This window comes from Podarcis vaucheri (assembly GCF_965113315.1).
Source record: "Podarcis vaucheri genome assembly, chromosome: 1".
NCBI classification, from domain to species: Eukaryota; Metazoa; Chordata; class Lepidosauria; order Squamata; family Lacertidae; genus Podarcis; species Podarcis vaucheri.
The window spans coordinates 51,510,514-51,530,507 of record NC_138759.1 but is presented as its reverse complement, the minus strand read 5'-3'; the positions used below and the strand labels follow the sequence as shown (position 1 = coordinate 51,530,507).

Here is a 19,994-nt window from a genome sequence, read left to right as displayed (position 1 = left end):
AAGAGTCACATCCATTATCCCACTCATCACCGCTTTGCAGGCCCCAGAAGGCTGCCCATGAGAGAATGTGACCCTCAGGTAGAAAAACGTTTCCCACTCCTACTCTGGCATCGGACTTGCTAGATAACTGGGACCGCTTTAGTTTCCATTCTTTCTCATGAAGTCCTTAAATGAAATCCCTTAATTTCCTTCAAAGTCACCATTCATTTCCATGTATCAAAGTACAGCACTGCACTTAGGAAACGCCAATCCGTGGCCTGGTGTGCCTGCATCTGTGACCAGAATGCAAATTATCTTCTCCCAACTAATTATGACATGCAACCCTTCTCTCAATTCTACTTGACCCTGCAATATTCTAAAGCAAGTTGAAAATTGGAGAATCACAACACAGGAGAGAAGATCAACTATATTCTGAAAAAGAACACCTTCTTGTGGAAGATGGCATCGATGTTTGAGGACTACTTCACATGTTAAGCAGAAATGTATTTTATTTACAGATGCAACATACACCCACTTCTATCACATATGCTGAAGACACCTACACTGATTTGTTTCATGTTGTGTAAACAGCAGAAATGTGTTTTGGGGAGGCAGGACTAATCAAGTCTCCCCACAAAAAAGCTTATGATTTAATGAGTAGCCGGCTCATTGTCATGTGGCCTTAAGATATGCAAAACTGTATTATACCAAGACATGGCTCTCTTACCTGAACTGGTGAGCACACTTAAAGGGCTGTTAGAAGAATTGAGTGCAGTGGTACCACTTGGTGTGCTCTGAGCTGCGCTGGCTGCAGCTGCTAATGCAGCTAGGTTCTGTAACTGCATTGCATTCAATCCTGCAACACATCAATGAATAGTGTTTCTGTTCTGGTACCACTAAGCACTAAATCACTAGTGAATGCAACAGCATTCAGAAGTTGCTTTATGGAGGAGAGTGAAGCCTAACATTCTCAAGCACCACAACCTCCTGATGCAAGAATTTTTTTAAAATAATAATCTCACTTACAGGGCAACAACATAAGGAGAGCCTGCTGGATCAGGCCAATGACCATTCCATCCGGCATCCTGTTATCACAGTGGCCAACCAGGTGATTGTGAGTAACCTGCAAGCAGTACCGGAGCGCAAACACCACTTTCCTCTCATGCAGTTTCCAGCAAGTGGGATTCAGTATACTGCTTCTAACCATGGAGGCAGAATACAGCCATCATGGCTAGTAGTCATTGAAAGCCCTATCTTGCATGAATCTGTCTAATCCTCTTTTATAGTCATCCAAGTTGGTGGCCATTACTACTTCCTGTGGGAGTGAGTTACATATTTTAACTATGTGCTATGTAAGCCTGGTGCAAGCAAATCAGGATGAATTGTGGGCACCACAATTTAAGGAGGATACTGACAAGCTAGATCATGTGAAGAGGGTGACCAAGATGATAAAGGGTCTGGAAACCAAGCATTATGAGGGCGTTGGGAATGTTTAGCTTGGTAAGAGGAGACTGTGAGAAGATATGACAGCCATCTTCAAATATCTAATGGCCAGTTACATGGAAGATAGAACAAGCTTAGGAACTGAACCAATGTATTCAAGTGAAAAGAAACAAAATTCCACCTAAACATCACGAAAAGCTTTCTGATGGTAAGAGCTATTCTACAGTAGGACAGAATCTCACAAGAGTTGGTGGACTCTTTCTCCTTGGAAGTTTTTAAGCAGCAGTTGGGTGACCATCTGTCATATATGATCTAGTTAAGATTCCTGCATTGCGAGGGGTTGGACTAGATGACCCTTGGTGTTCCTTCCAACTCTGCAATTCTATGATTCCATAACCTCTCCAGGGACTTAACTTAAATGGTGAAGTTCTTGATCATGCTGTCCTACATTTCCCAGTTACAACTGCCAATGACTTGAAATCCATGTGAATGCAGCATGTTAAAGAGGGACTCTGTAGTACAGTGGTACCTCTGGATATGAATGGGATCCGTTCCGGAGCCCCGTTCGCATTCTGAAGTAAACATAAAACGACATTTTGAGTGTCTGCGCAAGCGGCGAAACCCGGAAGTAACACACTCCGTTACTTCCGGGTGGCCATGGAGTGCAACCCAAAAATACTTAACTTGAAGCTACTTCAACCTGAGGTATGACTGTATCTTGTCTGGAAAAAGCAGAATTCAAATTATTCTGATTCATAGAATTGCAGAGTTGGAAGGGATCCTAAGGGTCATCTAGTCCAACCACTGTTCAAACACACCATATCAAGCAGCACACAAAGCAATAGCATTCCCAAATACCATTAAAAGGGTGAAATCTCACTGCCCACACAACTGCATGCAAAATGTTCTCTCTCAGTTCATGGCTAATGTGCCACTGATTGTGTAATTGCAAAAATGCCTCACACCACAGAAAACACTACGCACATACTAAACACAGAAATAATGAAGAGGCAGTGCAGAGAGAAGAGTAAAAATGCTGACCACAGCTGTATGTTCTTCCCCTTATTCACTGTATTGACATTAACCTGTCATCCCACCTCTAATTCAGTGTATGAGGTATGCACCATCTAATTTTATACATTTTTATCCTTTACAATATTGTTCCATGTGGTTCTTCTCTATTACCCTTAATACTTTCAAATGGAAAGCTTATTAAAGATAGCTGTGGCTCTTCACTGATGATTGTAGTCTCTTGTTCAAAAGCAGTATTTTAAAAATTACTTTACATTTAATATGTAAAGCTTTTGTTACCCTGATGGTAAATTGTAGGTACTGGGACAGGAATTGTTTGCCTTATTTTGCTAATTTTCTCCGTTCTTAAAAAAAGAGAAGCTATTAGCTGTAAGAGATACAACAAAAAGATTGCTCAAACACAAAAGCATAGATGCTAGACAAGTGATGTGAGGTGGAAAAATTCTGAAGTTTTCTGGTGCTTTATTTTTCTGTGAATATTCTTAATTTTACAGATTCATTAGTAACAATGAATGGGTGCCACTTTCTATTTTTTAAAGCTATATCTATACTTACGAAATACAACTAAAACCAAGCATGCCAAATTAAGTTACTCTAGTAAATTTTCTATTGCAAACTGAATCCCCCTCCGCCCCAAAAGTAATTAATTCCAATTGATTCCCCTCCCCCGAAAAATCCATATTAGTGAGCTAGACAAATGTAGATTCTAAAATTAAACACAGCTTGAAATTCACTATATAAAGTGAAGCAATATTTTTCCTATTATTGTCTGACCATTACAAAGATTCCAGAATAGATAGAAAAGTAGATATATTAAATATGCCTGAGTATGAGGAACATGAGTTGGACAGTCACCTAACTGCAACTGTACTTCTTACTTCTTCTGCATTTAGAACACTTCCTGCACATTTGAAATAAAATCCCTAGAAATAATAAAGAGGCAGTGCAGAGAGAAGAGTAAAAATTCAACTCCGGACTCTTCTCTGTCACAAGCAACTGAGAGCCATCTTCACTGACATTAGTATATCATACCACACTTTCTTTACAGCCTTCTCATGATTCTTTTTCAATATGACATCAAACCTACTTTGAGATTCCAAGGGACAAGGAAAGAAAACACTCACCTCCCATTGGGTGGAGGCTGCCCAGTGTGTTCAGATTTCCAGAGGAGGCAGCTGCTGTCTGCTGAAGGAGCTGTAAATAAAGCTAGACATTACACCAAAAACAGAACAAGAGTGAGAATGAGGGCTGGCTCCACTGCTGGGAGACACTGCACTACACCACAGCCAGAGCGCCGTCCTAAGTGGAATAGCCACTGTTCAAACAGACCATATCAAGCAGCACACAAAGCAATAGCATTCCCAAATACCATTAAAAGGGTGAAATCTCACTGCCCACACAACTGCATGCAAAATGTTCTCTCTCAATTTATGGCTAGTGTGCCACTGATTGTGTAATTGCAAAAATGCCTCACACCACAGAAAACACTACGCACATACTAAACACAGAAAATAACACAGATCCTTTCTGTATTTATGCCAAATGAAAACCTTTAGAAGGCCAGTACTTCAGTCCTCATGAAACAGTGACAGATCCCTCCTCACCAACCTGAGCACATGAATGCTGTTAAATGGTAGCAACTTAATTACCTACACTCATCAACCTGCCCATGAAACACCGAGTTTTGCAACAGAACATCAGCACAAGGATTCTTCTGCTACAAGTAATTATTGTGGATAAACCAAATGATTTTGCACAGAAACCGCCAGAGAAACTCACTGCTAAGTACTGGGGTCCAAGTGTGTTCAGTCCAGCCAGGTTTCCCCAAACTGATGCAGCACTGATTTGTTGCATCTGCTGCTGGAGCTGCTGTGCAATTCGTTTCTGTTCTTTATCCTTTTGGGTATCTGCAAATTTCACTACGATGGGAGAAGAGCATCCCTGCAATATCAATTCACATAGTTATACTTTATACATTACTTCCAAATGCCACAAATAACTCTGATCATTTAGAAAAATACACCAATCTTATTAAAGCAATCTCCTAGCTTCCAGAGTTCTAGCCCAGTTTCCCATATTTTAAAGTTAATGCATCTTATCTAATTTATCATAAAATTGGAGATATGTGTGGGCGTGCCAATAGCGGGGGTTCAAACCAAGAAACAATACCACAACACTTAGAAAACCTCAGAGTTACAGAACCTTCTGCTCTTTCCAACCGTTAAGGCTTGGAAACTATCCCAATGCAAACTATCCCAGTTACTCTAAATAACATTTCTTACCTCCATGGTCTGTGCTTGGTGCATTGCTTTGATTGCTGTTTGTGCCATAGCTCTTGTTGTAAAAGTCACAAAAGCACATCCTGGGAAGATAGTAGGATCAAATTCACTTGCTAAGTTTACACAAACCTTTTACAAAAAAAGCGGACATTCTGCTGATTTCAAAGATTTAAAATGCTTTCCAGTAAGATACTTTGGGTGTGAGAGATATCCAAAACGATCAACAGTTTCATACCAGCTCCCCATGCTTACCTCGACTTAAGCCATCAGGACCCCGTAGAATTCTGCATTCTTCAATCTGCCCAAAGGAGGAAAACATCATTCTGATATCATTTTCATTGCACTTCTTTGATATCATCCCAATGAACAGTTTCCTGTCTTCCACAGCTAAGAGAAGAACAAAAAGGGAAGTCACTTATCTGCCCTGACTAAAGAAGTAAGTAAAATTATATAATTAGATTTCTTCACAGTTTATCTACAAACACACCCCTCACCGCATGAACCCAAAATTTTCTCCATCTGGTCCCCCAAGCCCTTGAATCAGATTTTGAGGGGGCAGGGGGGCTGTAAGGGAGAGGAAGTTCTGTTCTGTTCTGTAGTGTAAATCGACTAGCAGAACAGGAACACCGGATACCGTCACTTAGATTAAGAATTGATTAAATAGAGAGATCTTCTCATTGTACATTGCTACTTGACATATTTTTGTTGGCAATATTAATAAGCTGTTCCAGTACACAAAAATGTAAAACCATATTTAAAATTTAAACCACGAATTTAAACCATGAACAACTTGTTCATTCTTTAACAAGCTGATAGACAAATGAGCACATATTTGTATTTTATATAATTACATAATTTGTAACACATTAATAAATAATAAATAAAATAATAATAATAATAATAATAATAATAATAATAATAATAATAATAATACATTTTATTTATATCCCACCCTCCCCAGCCGAAGCCGGGCTCAGGGCGGCTAACAACAATCAAGTAATCAAACAATCAAATAATCCAACATTCTAAAAACATTTCAATTATAAAAATTAATTAAAATCAAATTGATGGCAACCGTTAAGCAAAATTCTGTGCAGGTTGCCAGAGGAGGGAGTCAGGCTGCGCCCTAACCAAAGGCCTGGTGGAACAACTCTGTCTAGCAGGCCCTGCGGAAAGATGTCAGGTCCCGCAGGGCCCTAGTCTCTTGTGACAGAGCGTTCCACCAGATTGGAGCCGCAGCCGAGAAAGCCCTGGCTCTAGTTGAGGCCAGCCTAACCTCTCTGTGGCCTGGGACCTTCAGGATGTTTTTATTTGCAGACCGTAGGTTCCTCTGTGGGGCATACCAGGAGAGGCGGTCCCGTAGGTACAAGGATCCTAGGCAGTATAGGGCTTTAAAGGTTTAAACCAGCACCTTAAACATGATCCTGTACTCCACCGGGAGCCAGTGCAGCTGGTATAGTACCGGATGAATGTGATCTTGCAGCGAAGACCCCATAAGGAGTCTCGCCGCGGCATTCTGCACCCGCTGGAGTTTCTGGGTCAGTCTCAAGGGCAGCCCCACGTAGAGCGAGATACAATAATCCAGTCTGGAGATGACTGTCGCGTGGATCACAGTGGCTAGGTCAGGGTGGGAGAGATAAGGAGCCAACTGCTTAGCTTGGCGGAGATGAAAAAATGCCGCCTTTGTTATAGCTGTAATCTGTGCCTCCATAGAGAAGGAGGTATCGAAGATTACACCCAAACTCTTAACGGACGGTGCTGGCACTAATTGCGCCCCCGCAAGAGATGGGAGTTGCCCTCTCAATCCCATATCGTCCCGTCCCAGCCAAGGGACCTCTGTCTTCGAAGGATTTAACTTCAACCGGCTCCCACGTAAGTATCCAGCCACAGCTTCCAGACATCTGGTCAATGTGTCTGGGGCCGAGTCAGGATGGCCATCCATCAACAGATAGAGTTGGGTGTCATCGGCATACTGATGGCAACCCAGTCCAAAACTCCGGACAAGCTGGGCGAGGGGGCGCATAAAGATGTTGAAAAGCATCGGGGAGAGTATCGCACCCTGAGGCACTCCACACACCAAGGAGTGCGCGATGACAATCCCCCCCCAAGCGCCACCCTCTGTCCCCGACCAGAGAGAAACGAGCGCAGCCATTGAAGGACTGTGCCCTGGATCCCCACGTCGGCAAGGCGGTGGTCCAGGAGTTCGTGATCGACCATGTCGAAGGCTGCTGACAGGTCTAGAAGAATCAGCAGCCCCGACCCGCCTCGATCCCACTGCCTGCGGAGATCATCTGTTAGGGCGACCAGAGCCGTCTCGGTCCCATGACCAGCACAGAAGCCGGACTGGAATGGATCCAGAGCCGATGTTTCATCCAGAAACCTGCCAAGCTGTTCAGCAACCGCTCTCTCAATCACCTTACCCAGGAATGGAAGATTCGAAACCGGGCGGTAATTGGATAGATCTAAGGGATCTAATGATGTTTTCTTTAAGAGCGGGCGCACCACTGCTTCCTTCAGTTCCCCTGGGAATATCCAGGTGCCAAGGGACAAATTGATGATATCCCCCAGGGGGGCCCGCACCTCGTCTGGACACGCTCTAATCAGCCAAGACGGGCATGGGTCAAGAGGACAGGTGGTGGGCTTTCCAGCTCGGAGGAGTCTGTCCACATCGGCTGGGGATATCCGGTCGAAGTGGTCCAATACTGGACCCGAGGATAGTCGAGGGGCCTCCAGTTCCTTTAATGTATCCAGATTGGCAGGGAGGTCATGGCGGAGCAACAGGACCTTCTCCGCAAAAAAGCTCACAAATGCCTCACAGCTGTGTGTCGGATTGTTATTTAAATTTGGCTGTCCTTCAAGGGACGTTAAAGACCTAATTGTACTAAATAATTGTGCTGGGCGAGAGCTAGCGGATGTAATGGAGGCCGAGAAGTAAGACTTCTTAGAGGCCTTCACTGCCATCTCATAGGTTTTCATAAAAACCCTATAAGATGTTCTTGAGGCTCCATCACAGGCACCCCGCCATACTCGCTCTAGCCGTCTGAGGTCCCGCTTCATTTTCCGAAGCTCCTCAGTAAACCAGGGAGCCCGGTTTCTGTGGGGTCGCAGAGGGCACTTAGGTGCGATCTCATCGATGGCTGCCAGGAGCTGGATATTCCAGCCCTCAACAAGCTCAGTCAATGAACTTCCGGGTTAGCGCCATCGCCGAATGGCGGACTCCCTCCGAGCTCCGGAGGGAGTCGGCTCGGCAGGGGTTGGGTCCTACTGCGCCGGCGACGCGGGGACCCTCAAAAACCACGGGAACGGATCCCGTGGACATGGTGACTCGGCTGGCACCGCTATCGCCCTCCCGGCTTGTGAAGGAGCCTTTTTAAAGGCTACGGATCGGGCGCCGGGGAGTGGCGTGGTGCTTTGAGTCCTCCGCTTCCCCTGCCGGGCGCAGCCGCATGCCATCCGGCGGAGAGCGCTGGCTTCTTCCAAAGAAAATTCGGACATTTAACAACAACCCGTGAGTAATTGGGTAACCGGGCATAAAAGGAGGAAAAAAGAAATTTTTTTCCGGATTTGGCACGAGCGGGAGGGGATCCAAAAAGGAAGTCAGTCCCCTCCCTGATTGTAAACATGCTAAAACAAGGACTGAGAAACCAAGATCGATTCAGAAGTTTATTGATGACAAAAATTATTAACTCCACGATGTGAACTATAAGAACTGTGCTGGAGGAGAAGAGTCGAGGGTGAGAGGAAAAAGACAACCCCCCCCCCCTGGGAACCGGGGCGATTCGGAGAGCCTGGCGAAGAGAGATGGAGAATTTGACAGCTGCCAAAGGAGCTGTCAAAGCTGGAAAATATAAAGAGGACTTTGCTACAAGTTTTTCTTTGCTGGTTAATTTAGCTACAATTTGACATAAATATGGATATAAACTGTCGGGGAAAAAGAAACAACAAATTGACTTTTGGATTAGAGGATACAAAGTTATTGCAATCCCCCTAGAGGGGTTTCGGGACATTACAAGTGTCGTATGTGGAAAACTACTCTGGGATACTCTTATCTCTTGGGAAAGCTGCAGAACTGAAATATTATTTTGTCTACAGAGGTGATCATAATACAATAGAATCTTCTATTGAAGCAAGAAAGGAACTGGACGTAAGTCTTTGTCCCTGAATAACAAACCTCTGTAGAGTCACTAAGTTTTGAAACAAGAATGTTTTGACAGCTGAACAAGACAGAAACCGGAGAAAACAAGAAGCAAAAGAGTAAATGACTAAATACGACACGGAAAGAACAACGGGAGGAGCAACAAAAGATTAAGGAAAATTAAAGGCCTCTATTAGACTGGATTTATGAAGTTAAATATTATTAAAACAACCAAATTTGAAGAAACCGGCAAGATGGACTGAGAAAATTCGGCTGTGGACTTAAGATCTCCAGGCCGACAACATACAGACAAATGGACATGGGGAATCAAAACCGGGGAAGGGAGGGGGAACCTTAGAATCCAAAGGCTTTGTAACCAATTTTTTGAACTTTTCTATATATTCTATCTTATATTCTTTATAACTTTGATCTTATATGTTTTCGTTTTTTTTTTTCTTTTTTAGAAAGGGGGAACTCGTGGAAGGAATGAGAGCTGATCTTGGGGGAAAATTTTGTTTTATTATAAGACGAGGAGTGATGTTAAGATTGTGTAAATTTAAATTGGTTTATGAGTAAAATATATTAGGCTTAAATTTGGGGATGAGAACTTGTGGAACCAACTTAGGGAAAGGGGAATACAGTCGGGACGGGAAGGAGGAAGTCCCAGAAAGAAGGTTATGAAAAGAAGGGTCTAAGCTAGTCTCTCTTTTTCTTTCTTTTCTTTATCCTTTTTATCTTTTCTATTCTGTTATTATTGGAAACTTTAATAAATATGATTATAAAAAAAAAAACAAGCTCAGTCAATGAGTCGCCAGGGGGAGCAAGGTCCCACAAGACTTGATGGAATCTATCAGGGTCCATCAGCCTCTGCGGGCGAGCCCAAATTGGCTCGCCACCTAAGCAGGGTGGGGGTGGAAAGTCAATCCTGGCTTTCAGAGCGTAGTGATCAGACCATGGCACCTTCATCGAAGGAGACATGATCACATCTATGCCGACGCCCAAGATCAAATCCAGCGTGTGGCCTGCTTGATGTGTGGGGCCCGAAACAAACTGGGAGAGCCCTAGTGTCGCCATGGAAGACACCAGGTCCAGAGACTGTGAGGAGGGAGTGGCATCAGCATGGATGTTGAAGTCCCCCAATACCAATAGGTTAGGGAACTCCAAGGCCCAGCCAACCACCGCCTCCAATAGGCCTGACAGGGTGGCTGCTGGTGCGCGAGGTGGCCGGTATACCAGCCAGACAGCCAAGCTCTCCTCAGAGCCCCACACTAGGCCAACACATTCAATGCCGGGGATCGATGGCGATGGTAGAGCCCTGAAAGAACAATCTTCCCGGATTAATAATGCCACCCCTCCCCCCCGGCCCACAGTCTGTGACTGGTGGAGGACGGAGAAACCCAGGGGCGCCATCTCTCATAAGGTAACAGTTTCCACTTCGCGCACCCAGGTCTCCGTCACACAAGCCAGGCCGACCCCCTGCGAGGTAAAGAAATCTCGCAGGGTGGCAGTTTTGTTGCCTATAGACCTGGCATTGCATAACACCAGTGACGGAGGTGAGTAATCCTTGCTCACCCTACCCTCGTCCCTCGGGATGGGGTGCAGATTGGAAGGGGTATGAGCATATCCGTATCTCGATCCCCTTCGCCTATAACATCTGCCCCCACCGCCATACCTCCCTCGCCCCTCCACAGTAGCAATCCCAAGCCTCATACTAGCCTCCATTTACAAAATAGAAAAACAAACCAAACCAAAAACAATTATACCTAAACAAAACCAATCCCCACCCCACTCAATATTCAACCCCAAACCAAAATAAAACGGAACAAAATAAAAATACATAGATAAAAACCACTGTTCACGGTGGTACAACAAAGTAAAAAGTAAAAACACCTTTAAAACATTTTAAAATATATAAAAACATTTTTAACATTTGCTGCAGCAGCACCAGTGTCCTTAAAGCTGTGGCGGAGGTGAGTCTGGGCCCCGCCCCCTAGGCCTGGTGGAATTAGCCTGAGGAGGGAGCGGCCTTCCCCAACACTCATGGTGCAGAAACCACAGAAAATGAAAAGCTTAAGTAGTCTACAGTGCAAAAAATACTGACCAGCTTTTATTACTGAGAAATTGATCATCCTTTCAATATAAATAGAAGACAGTGATTTCTCCTTTAACATAGGTAGATTTTACAAAGTAACTTCCAGTATGAAACAAGCTTGCAAGCCTGAATACAATGCTCCATTAAAAAAATAAAAATCTTTGCATACGGTAATAGACTATAATCTTCTTTTAGAACAGAAGGGTTTATAGTAAGAGAAGAGAAAGTTGTGTATATAGAGCAGCCTTGTAATTCTAGATGCAGAACTATATGCCAGAGATTATCTTCATTCAGTAGGCAGCAAAGGTAACAAAATCGTTCTGAGAAAGCAAATATATTGCTTTCCCCCTTTTCTTTTAGGATCACAATGAAGCCTTTGCAATGAATATGTTTTTATAGAACTTGAAGCTGAACCTGTAGAAGTATTATTAGCATTTCCTCAACCAAGGGAGACGGATCAGCTTCTTTCACTTCTTAAGTGCAAAGCAAAAGGCAATGAATGCACAAAGGCAGTAGTAGTATGGGATGCTTTGGTAACTTGGATGCTGTTTTCTAAGTCAAAATCAATGAACTTTCCATATAACAGACTTCTTAATTTGAAAAAAGCCTGTTTTACATACACTTACCATTATTCTTTTCACTGTCGGCTGGCTTCATTTGGATGGGATGGTGCATCTGTAACAAAGATAAAGCAATTAGGATTGGGAGTGGTGCAGAGGTGGAAATCAAGTTTTGGGGAGTAAATCACCTCCAGCCACAACTATACATTCCTTTCAAAGCTGTTGTAACCAGGGAACTTAGAAGTCCATTTTTACAGAGACTAATTCAGAGGACAGAGAAGACAGTACAGGCGTCTCCCCACTTCTGCACAATCAACTCACACGAAGTGCCGGGAAATAATTCAGTAATTCAATTCAAACCCGGAAATGGCGGGAGAGAGGAGGGTCCTCGTGGAGACCCTCCCTGAATCCTGAAGAGGATGTCAGTGAGGACAGAGGAAGCACCTGAAGAGACCTGAAATGCAGCAGGACTTTGTTTATGCTGCTCAGCCTTCCCACCTAACAGCTGATGTGCAGGATAGCTCAACAGCAGCTGCCCCTTTCCCGTATGTCCTCCTGCCAGCCCCAGGGATTCAATTCTAGCTGTGGATACATTATTTTTGGTACCGATTGAAGAGAGAGCAGCAGAGAAGGTGTTTAAAGGGTGTTGAGAGAGTACTCCCAACTACAATAGTACCTCGGGTTAAGTACTTAATTTGTTCCGGAGGTCCGTACTTAACTTGAAACTATTCTTAACCTGAAGCACCACTTTAGCTAATGGGGCCTGCTGCTGCCGCCGCGCCATCGGAGCACGATTTCTGTTCTCATCCTGAAGCAAAGCTCTTAACCCAAGGTACTATCTCTGGGTTAGCGGAGTCTGTAACCTGAAGTGTATGTAACCTGAAGCATATGTAACCCAAGGTACCACTGTATGTGTTTTTTCACTTGTGCACGTGGGGGCCCAGAATGTAACCCCCATGTAGGTGAGGAGTTGCCTGTATTTATATTAGTCAAGCCAAGGGGCTCCACATACCCCATCCCAGAAAAGATGGCATCCTGAGTGTGGATTCATGCAGAAATATTGAAAGAACAGATTAAATACATGATGCCTATTGTCTTACCCCTGGGAGAATCTTCATGTTATGAAGAGCATTCTGTGCTTCTAGTGCAGCTTTACGGGTATAAAATGTAACAAAACAGCATCCTGTAATGCAAACAAGTTACATGATGCATAAAATATAAAAATAATCCATTCCAGCATAAATTATTTGATAGCAGAATGCATTAAGTCAAAAGGTGCCACTAACTGAAGTCTGAATATTTGAAGGATATGATTCATATCAAAATTAATGTTTCTAATGCCTTCACTATTTAACATACTTCAGCCCCAATTATATAAGTGACTTACGTATTCACAAGACCCAAGGCTGGAGGCATGCAGAACTTGAACTAACAAGAAATCAACTATTCCTCATTTGAATGTTGTTGTTGTTTAGTCGTTTAGTTGTGTCCGACTCTTCGTGACTCCATGGACCAGAGCACGCCAGGCACTCCTGTCTTCCACGGCCTCCCGCAGTTTGGTTAAACTCATGCTGGTAGCTTCAAGAACACTGTCCAGCCATCTCGTCCTCTGTCGTCCCCTTCTCCTTGTGCACTCCATCTTTCCCAACATCAGGGTCTTTTCCAGGGAGTCTTCTCTTCTCATGAGGTGGCCAAAGTATTGGAGCCTCAGCTTCACGATCTGTCCTTTCAGTGAGCACTCAGGGCTGATTTCCTTAAGAATGGATAGGTTTGATCTTCTTGCAGTCCATGGGACTCTCAAGAGTCTCCTCCAGCACCATAATTCAAAGCATCAATTCTTCAGCGATCAGCCTTCTTTATGGTCCAGCTCTCACTTCCATACATCACTACTGGGAAAACCATAGCTTTAACTATACAGACCTTTGTTGGCAAGGTGATGCCTCTGTATTTTAAGATACAGGATCCCGAATACAATAGTATCTTTTCCCAACTTGCAGGGAGCTTTTTTTTAAGTGAGAGAGCAAAAAAAAAAAAAAAAAAGTCCCCTTTATCTGCATCTTGAAGCAATGTCCTTCACTATGGACATTTGGATTTTGAGGTCTCATTCCACTGCATGACTCTTTAGTTTTCAGAATTCACAATACAGCAGATAAAACCCTTTTTTTACTATTGCAAGTTAACTGCTGATGGTTGCACCTTATTCTCACCTCATCAGATGCTTATTAGTAACACTAAGAGTAAACCTTTTCCTACAGTCTTACCTCCTGGCTTGGTCAATAGTTCAAGGCAGAAGTAGATGGGGGGTCAGGAGCTTGCACCTTTTGTGGCAACTTCCTGAAACTCTTGAGAGCCTTGTTTCACACTTTGAGACTGAGTTGCACAGGTCAAAAGACAGATCAATCTTGTAGAAAATGTTTCAATGGACATCAAGTGGACACTCCTTGCTTCTGAATCTTATCAGTAAGACACCCAAATGGAATAACATTATGTGAATTATGCCCCCAACTTAGGGCTACTTCACACATTTATGCTTTTTCAGGAGAAAACCTATAAAATAAGCAAACTATGCAGGTACAGCTCAACGATAAAACTGTCAACATGTAGTGACATGCCCAAGTTTGCATCCGCATGTGAAGAACAACAGACATTTAAACTAACCTTCCTACTATCTGCTTTTCTTGCTACCAAAGCAAATGCAGTAACATGAAGCTCATGCATGGATCGTGATATCAAAACAACACAAAGACATGCTTTCTCAGAGTAATAAGTGTCAATAAGACGCATAATCATCTTGGACCAAAACCTCCAGTAAAAAGAAAAGAGAGGGCTCTCACCTTTGCTCTGAGGAGGATTTTGGCTCCTGTCCCGCAGGACATTTATTTCATAGACAGCACCATACTGTTCAAACAGATCTCGCAGATCTTTTTCAGACCAACTCCGTGGGACCTGGCCCACAAACATCTTGATGGCATCAATGTCCGGTTGGTCAGGGTGGTCTAGTGTGCCATTCATTTTCTTTGAGCTGCATGAGTCAATGAGAAACATATGGTAAGGGTCCTCCTAGACTCTGTCCCAACCAACCCTTCTTCAAATGTATTAGAAAGATAATAATTAAAACTCAAAGTGTTGCTTATCTGAGATATTCAGAGAACATATTCTGTCCACTGAAAACCAGGCACGTGGTGGGAAGAGAGAAGAGACACTTCTCCAAAGACTTGATTGCCTTCAAATGTCTCAGACGAATTTGCCATTTTCTCCCCCAGAAACGTTAGCATCTTAGAAATAGAATGTATTATAGTCTTGTATAAAGGGTAAATAATGGTTTATTGAAAAAGGAAAACTGAGCTAAAAGTTGGTGTACCTAAAACTAATGAATTTAGTAGTAAGTATAAAGATGAAAAAATATCACCAATCCCTCTAACAGCAAACTAAAGTGCTGAGTGTCAACAAAAATGGGAGCCAAAACAGGGCCATTGAGAAACAAAAGGGAGGTGTCAACCTGCCTGGGAGAACCCAATGTTTGCAGACATATAGAACTTTAAAAAAAACATTTAAAAACCATAAAAATAAAATTCCTGAATGGGAATCGTAAAAATAGACCAATGGTTTGGTTTGGGTATAATACTCTGCATGGAAGAAAAGACCAGCTGAAACTCTGAAAAGCACTCATATTCAGAAGTGACAACACACTGCAACGTTTTCATGCAGGTGCCACATATCTATACTAATACCAAACTCAGCATCATCCTTGATAGGTCACTTAGGATCACTGAGTTTACTATTTGCACAAACTTGAACTGTGTCTGTATACTTTGGCAATTCAATGGACTAAGCAGACATCCAGGAGCAATGACATGTGAAGATCAATTCAGTGTCAGAGAAAAAAGGAAGATGGGGCACAGATGCGCCCCTATGGCAGAGGTGGGGAGCTGGGAAGAGGTTTGTGCAGCCAAGGCTCACCCATCAGCTGCTGGGCAAAGGTTAAGACCCTTTGTTCTTTGAAGAGAGGCAGAGAGTGGCTTGGCCAACTGCTCTCTGAAGCACCTCCACCCTCATTTTCACACTGCTCCAGCAAGGGTTCTCCACCTGTCAGTCATGTGATGTCAACTAATGAGTTGATATTAAATCCTGTTGCCTCAGCAGCGTGATTTGTTCCCTGCAGACACTAGAGTGGCACAGCCAATGCAGGATAAAATCCTGTCCTCCTGCTTATCAACTGATGTTGATAAGATGGGCTGGCAGGCATGGTTTTGGGGAAACGGCCTCATGAGCCAAACTGGACCAGCAGCAAGCCAAACTTAGCCTGCTAAGCAGAAGTTACCCACCCCTGCACTATAAGGTGCACATTCAAACTTGTTTCACCTTTCAAGCTTAAAGGCAGCATATTTTGGGAGGATGAGAAGAAAACAGGAACATTCATTCACTGCGCTGCACCACTCAGATTTGTGGCTAGATGAGCAGCTTCCTTCCTGCTCCCCTAGCCCCAAACCTCAGGAGTCAGCACTTTAGGGTAATTGTGCTACAATGGTAGATTGCTGAGTTTCAGGTTTAAATGAGCAGGGCATTGTACAAAGGAATTTGAATTTCCCATTTGATCATTCCACTTATAGGCATTCATTGTCTTCCTATTTAAACCTGTATTTCATAATCCACAGACACTGTGACATATTTTTTCAAAACTGAACAAGAAGAAAAATAGCAACCTTGCTTTAATATCGGAAGGCACACAGATTCAACCTAGTAATTAACTGTCATCATCAAAACATTTAATACTTACATTAATTATAAAAACAAATTGTTATTGTAAAACATTGGATTTTTAATAATAATAATGAATTATTATAACTTTTAACCATGTCAAGTATGATTTCTACTGACTGAAATAATTCACTGAACAGTTTTTGTCTTTTGACTTTTACCATAGAATGCCAGGGCCAGTGTACAGTTGCAAAATTTAAAATAACAAAACCCACAGTGGTGTTCTTAGCTTTACTGGATCAAAGTCAAACAACAGTCAGTCATCTGACTGTTTGTCAATCCTATTGATAATCTGTGAATTTGAGACAAAGGAAGAAGCACTATTCAGAATACTGGAACAGACTGTAAATAATATATTTACTGAGACTTTCAGGTTCTTCCATTCTGTGGAATTTTGTATGAACATACTGATTGCCCCTACTAGATGTTGCTTCCACCATGGACTTATTGTTTAGGAAGTTGAGTTTCGGATCTCAGTATCAAAAAAAATGAGAGGCACAAATACAAGATGGGTGACACCTGGCTTGAGAGCAGTACATGTGAAAAGGATCTAGGAGTCTTGGTTGACCACAAATTTGACATGAGCCAACAGTGTGACGCGGCAGCTAAAAAAGCCAATGCAATTCTGGGCTGCATCAATAGGAGTATAGCATCTAGATCAAGGGAAGTAATAGTGCCACTGTATTCTGCTCTGGTCAGACCTCACCTGGAGTACTGTGTCCAGTTCTGGGCACCACAGTTCAAGAAGGACACTGACAAACTGGAACGTGTCCAGAGGAGGGCAACCAAAATGGTCAAAGGCCTGGAAACGATGCCTTATGAGGAACGGCTAAGGGAGCTGGGCATGTTTAGCCTGGAGAAGAAGAGGTTAAGGGGTGATATGATAGCCATGTTCAAATATCTAAAAGGATGTCATATAGAGGAGGGAGAAAGGTTGTTTTCTGCTGCTCCAGAGAAGCGGACACGGAGCAATGGATCCAAACTACAAGAAAGAAGATTCCACCTAAACATTAGGAAGAACTTCCTGACAGTAAGAGCTGTTCGACAGTGGAATTTGCTGCCAAGGAGTGTGGTGGAGTCTCCTTCTTTGGAGCAGAGGCTTGACAACCATATGTCAGGAGTGCTCTGATGGTGTTTCCTGCTTGGCAGGGGGTTGGACTCGATGGCCCTTGTGGTCTATTCCAACTCTATGATTCTATGATTCTAATTAGGCATCTGGACCACAGATCACCAAAAAACTGCCAAAGCTTTCCTTTGCATATGTGGTTTTTCTAGATAAGGACTAGGGAATCTGCAACCCTCCATCTGTTGCTGAACTACATCTCCCAACATCCCTGACCACTGGCCATGCTGGCTGGTGCTGATGGAAGATGGTGTTCAATGACATCTGAAGAAACACATATTTTCATCCCTGCTTTACAGTCTAGCTACAGGGAGGAAAAAGGAGAATAAGGTTGTGGTGAAGGGACAGGAGGTAGACTTGTATTAACATCATGCTGCCCAAAGGCATACACTGTTCAATCCAACTTCATACAACATACACAGAGCTAATATTGCAGAATCTGAAAGTCAAGCTGCAACAGCAAGGGAGTAACTTTTTGTACATTTTTAACTTCAGTCGGTTTTTTTTGTCACTTTCCTTCTTGTGAACCACGTTAAGTGCCATTATTTTCAAGTGATTATTATCAGGGGATGGCTGACCCATTTATTCATAAACTCTATAAAAATGTTTTTAGTTTTCTCCAATACTGAAAGTTAAGAATTGCCTCCAGGCAACCAGACAGCAAGACTTTACAAAGTGAAAAGCATTTATGTTTCTTTCAGGCTGCTACTGTTATAGGTTATGTAGATTTATCTTTTCCACAGCAAAGTTTTATAAAGAGATTTGGGTGGTTTTGTTCTTTTTCTTATTTTATATATGTAACTTATTTTTAACCCCTTTCCTATCAAAAATGGTATGATTCTGGTGTTTTATTTTGCTTTTAAAGGGTTTGTGACTGTATGTTTTTTTTAAAAAAATTAAATAATCAGGTACAAGTCCATAAAACATACTAGCAGTAAAAAAGGATTTATTCTGAAATAAATCCTTTTTTACTGCTAGTATGTTTTATGGACTTGTATGCTACTCTGCTGTAGATATTGTTGTATGAAAGTATCAGTAAGTGTGGATATGCTTCATTTAACTATCTGTGACTCCTCATGGGACCCACACCTTTAAAAGATTTTTTAAGAAAGGGAGAGAGAGAGAGAAGAATAAAACCAAATTTGGATTGGGTGTGCAACACGCATTGCCTGTTTGTGGACTGCCTTCAATCCCACTTCTAGGACATGCTCCGAAAACTGGATCTGTGTGATCTCACTGCTACCTCAAATGGTTACCCACCATTCCACACCTAAGAGAACAGTAAGATTATGTAAAATCAAGAAATATCAGAACAAGGCAGGCCACTTATTTTTCAAAAGTGCAGCTGACACAGATAGCTGATTCTTAAAAGGCCTGTGCATCAGGATTTCTGGCATCCATAGATTAAGAAGTGCAGTCAGTTGTGCAAAACTGACTGGATTTCAGACTCCCAGGGTTGTATCCAATGCAGGTACTACTAAGAGTTACGAATGAAACATAAACCAAAGTTATCAATAAACATAACTAATTTAGGTTCACTAATTTCAATGGGTCTACTCCAAGTATAATTAATTGGATACAACCCCCAAACAACATGTTTGGATCTAGGTATAAACAGGTGTGTCTCCTTGCCCTTTTGTAACCAAGTCCAAATACATGTTACTGAAATAATACTATTTCCCCCCATGCACTCAGACTCCAATGAATACACTACATCATCACCTAGTGTTGAATTATGAGTGTTTGTAAGTTCTCTATGTAGAGTTTGTTCCGTTGTACTCTGAAACACAATGCACACACATGGTGCAACCAACCATGCTAGTCGCTTTCTACTATGTATGTTAAATTGCTATCCCAGAGCAAAGTTAGATATCGAAGGGGCCAGAAGTAGCCCCAATGCAATTGTAATAGGGATCCTTTGGGATTAAAACACACATTTGGGATCTTTCTGGATTAAAATCAAGAAAATAGATGTCCCACACTTACCTGAAAACAGTTTATTCCAATGAAGCTAATACCACGACCATTAAATGCCTCTGAATGATGCTTTGATAGCTACATGCATCCATACCATATAATTTTGATCAGTAAACTTTACTATTGTGTTTGAAGTATATTAAGGTGTCTGCACATACAAGGAGCAGAAAATTATCTTAATGTGTAAAACTGCAAATCTAACATGCTAAAAAAGTACAATAGTTACAAATCAAGCTATGAAATTTCACAAGAATGTATTTGGCATTCCCTCCTGAACTGCAAGGATGTGCCACATATAGTGCAGAATTTAATTTATTTGTATCTTAAGGGCTATGTGAACAATAAAGTGTATTTCTCTAAAATTAACTCACCCTGGAACATAATCCTATGCTGGGTACAAACTTAACATACTGTCCCCAATTGAGTTCTTGTTCATGGAGTATCAGCTCCAAGCATTTTTTAGGCTCTCTTCCATAAATTAACTCTAGGGTCTTATATGCCTTTTGGTTCTTCCCTTAATACAGAACAATAATAAAATTCCCCACCAATTACCTTCAAAAGAACAAATTGAAAGCAATCAGCATTAATGTAGATTAGCTATGAAAACAAAATACTC

At 42.3% G+C, this 19,994-nt stretch overlaps 1 protein-coding gene and 1 long non-coding RNA gene across 12 annotated transcripts in view; both read right to left on the bottom strand.

Moving 5' to 3' along the window:
- Positions 1-19,994, bottom strand: part of CELF1 (CUGBP Elav-like family member 1) — a 45,451-nt gene that overhangs the window by 11,460 nt on the left and 13,997 nt on the right. For 5 of the 11 annotated variants that reach the window (XM_082225423.1, XM_082225418.1, XM_082225415.1 and 2 more), the window contains 8 exons: positions 14,355-14,542; positions 12,621-12,703; positions 11,587-11,635; positions 4,986-5,120; positions 4,737-4,816; positions 4,234-4,395; positions 3,579-3,660; positions 707-835 (listed from right to left, as the gene is read on the bottom strand). In XM_082225423.1, the coding sequence (XP_082081549.1) occupies positions 707-835; positions 3,579-3,660; positions 4,234-4,395; positions 4,737-4,816; positions 4,986-5,120; positions 11,587-11,635; positions 12,621-12,703; positions 14,355-14,532 (898 nt within the window). In that variant the 5' untranslated portion in view covers positions 14,533-14,542. The remainder of the gene's footprint in view (positions 1-706; positions 836-3,578; positions 3,661-4,233; positions 4,396-4,736; positions 4,817-4,985; positions 5,121-11,586; positions 11,636-12,620; positions 12,704-14,354; positions 14,543-19,994) is intronic. The other 6 variants (XM_082225421.1, XM_082225422.1, XM_082225424.1 and 3 more) reach the window with 3 other exon arrangements.
- On the bottom strand, positions 18,298-19,990 carry LOC309535138. Its single transcript, XR_014221027.1, has 2 exons — positions 19,388-19,990; positions 18,298-18,671 (listed from the first exon to the last, which is right to left on the bottom strand). It is a non-coding gene; the product is annotated as an uncharacterized lncRNA (long non-coding RNA).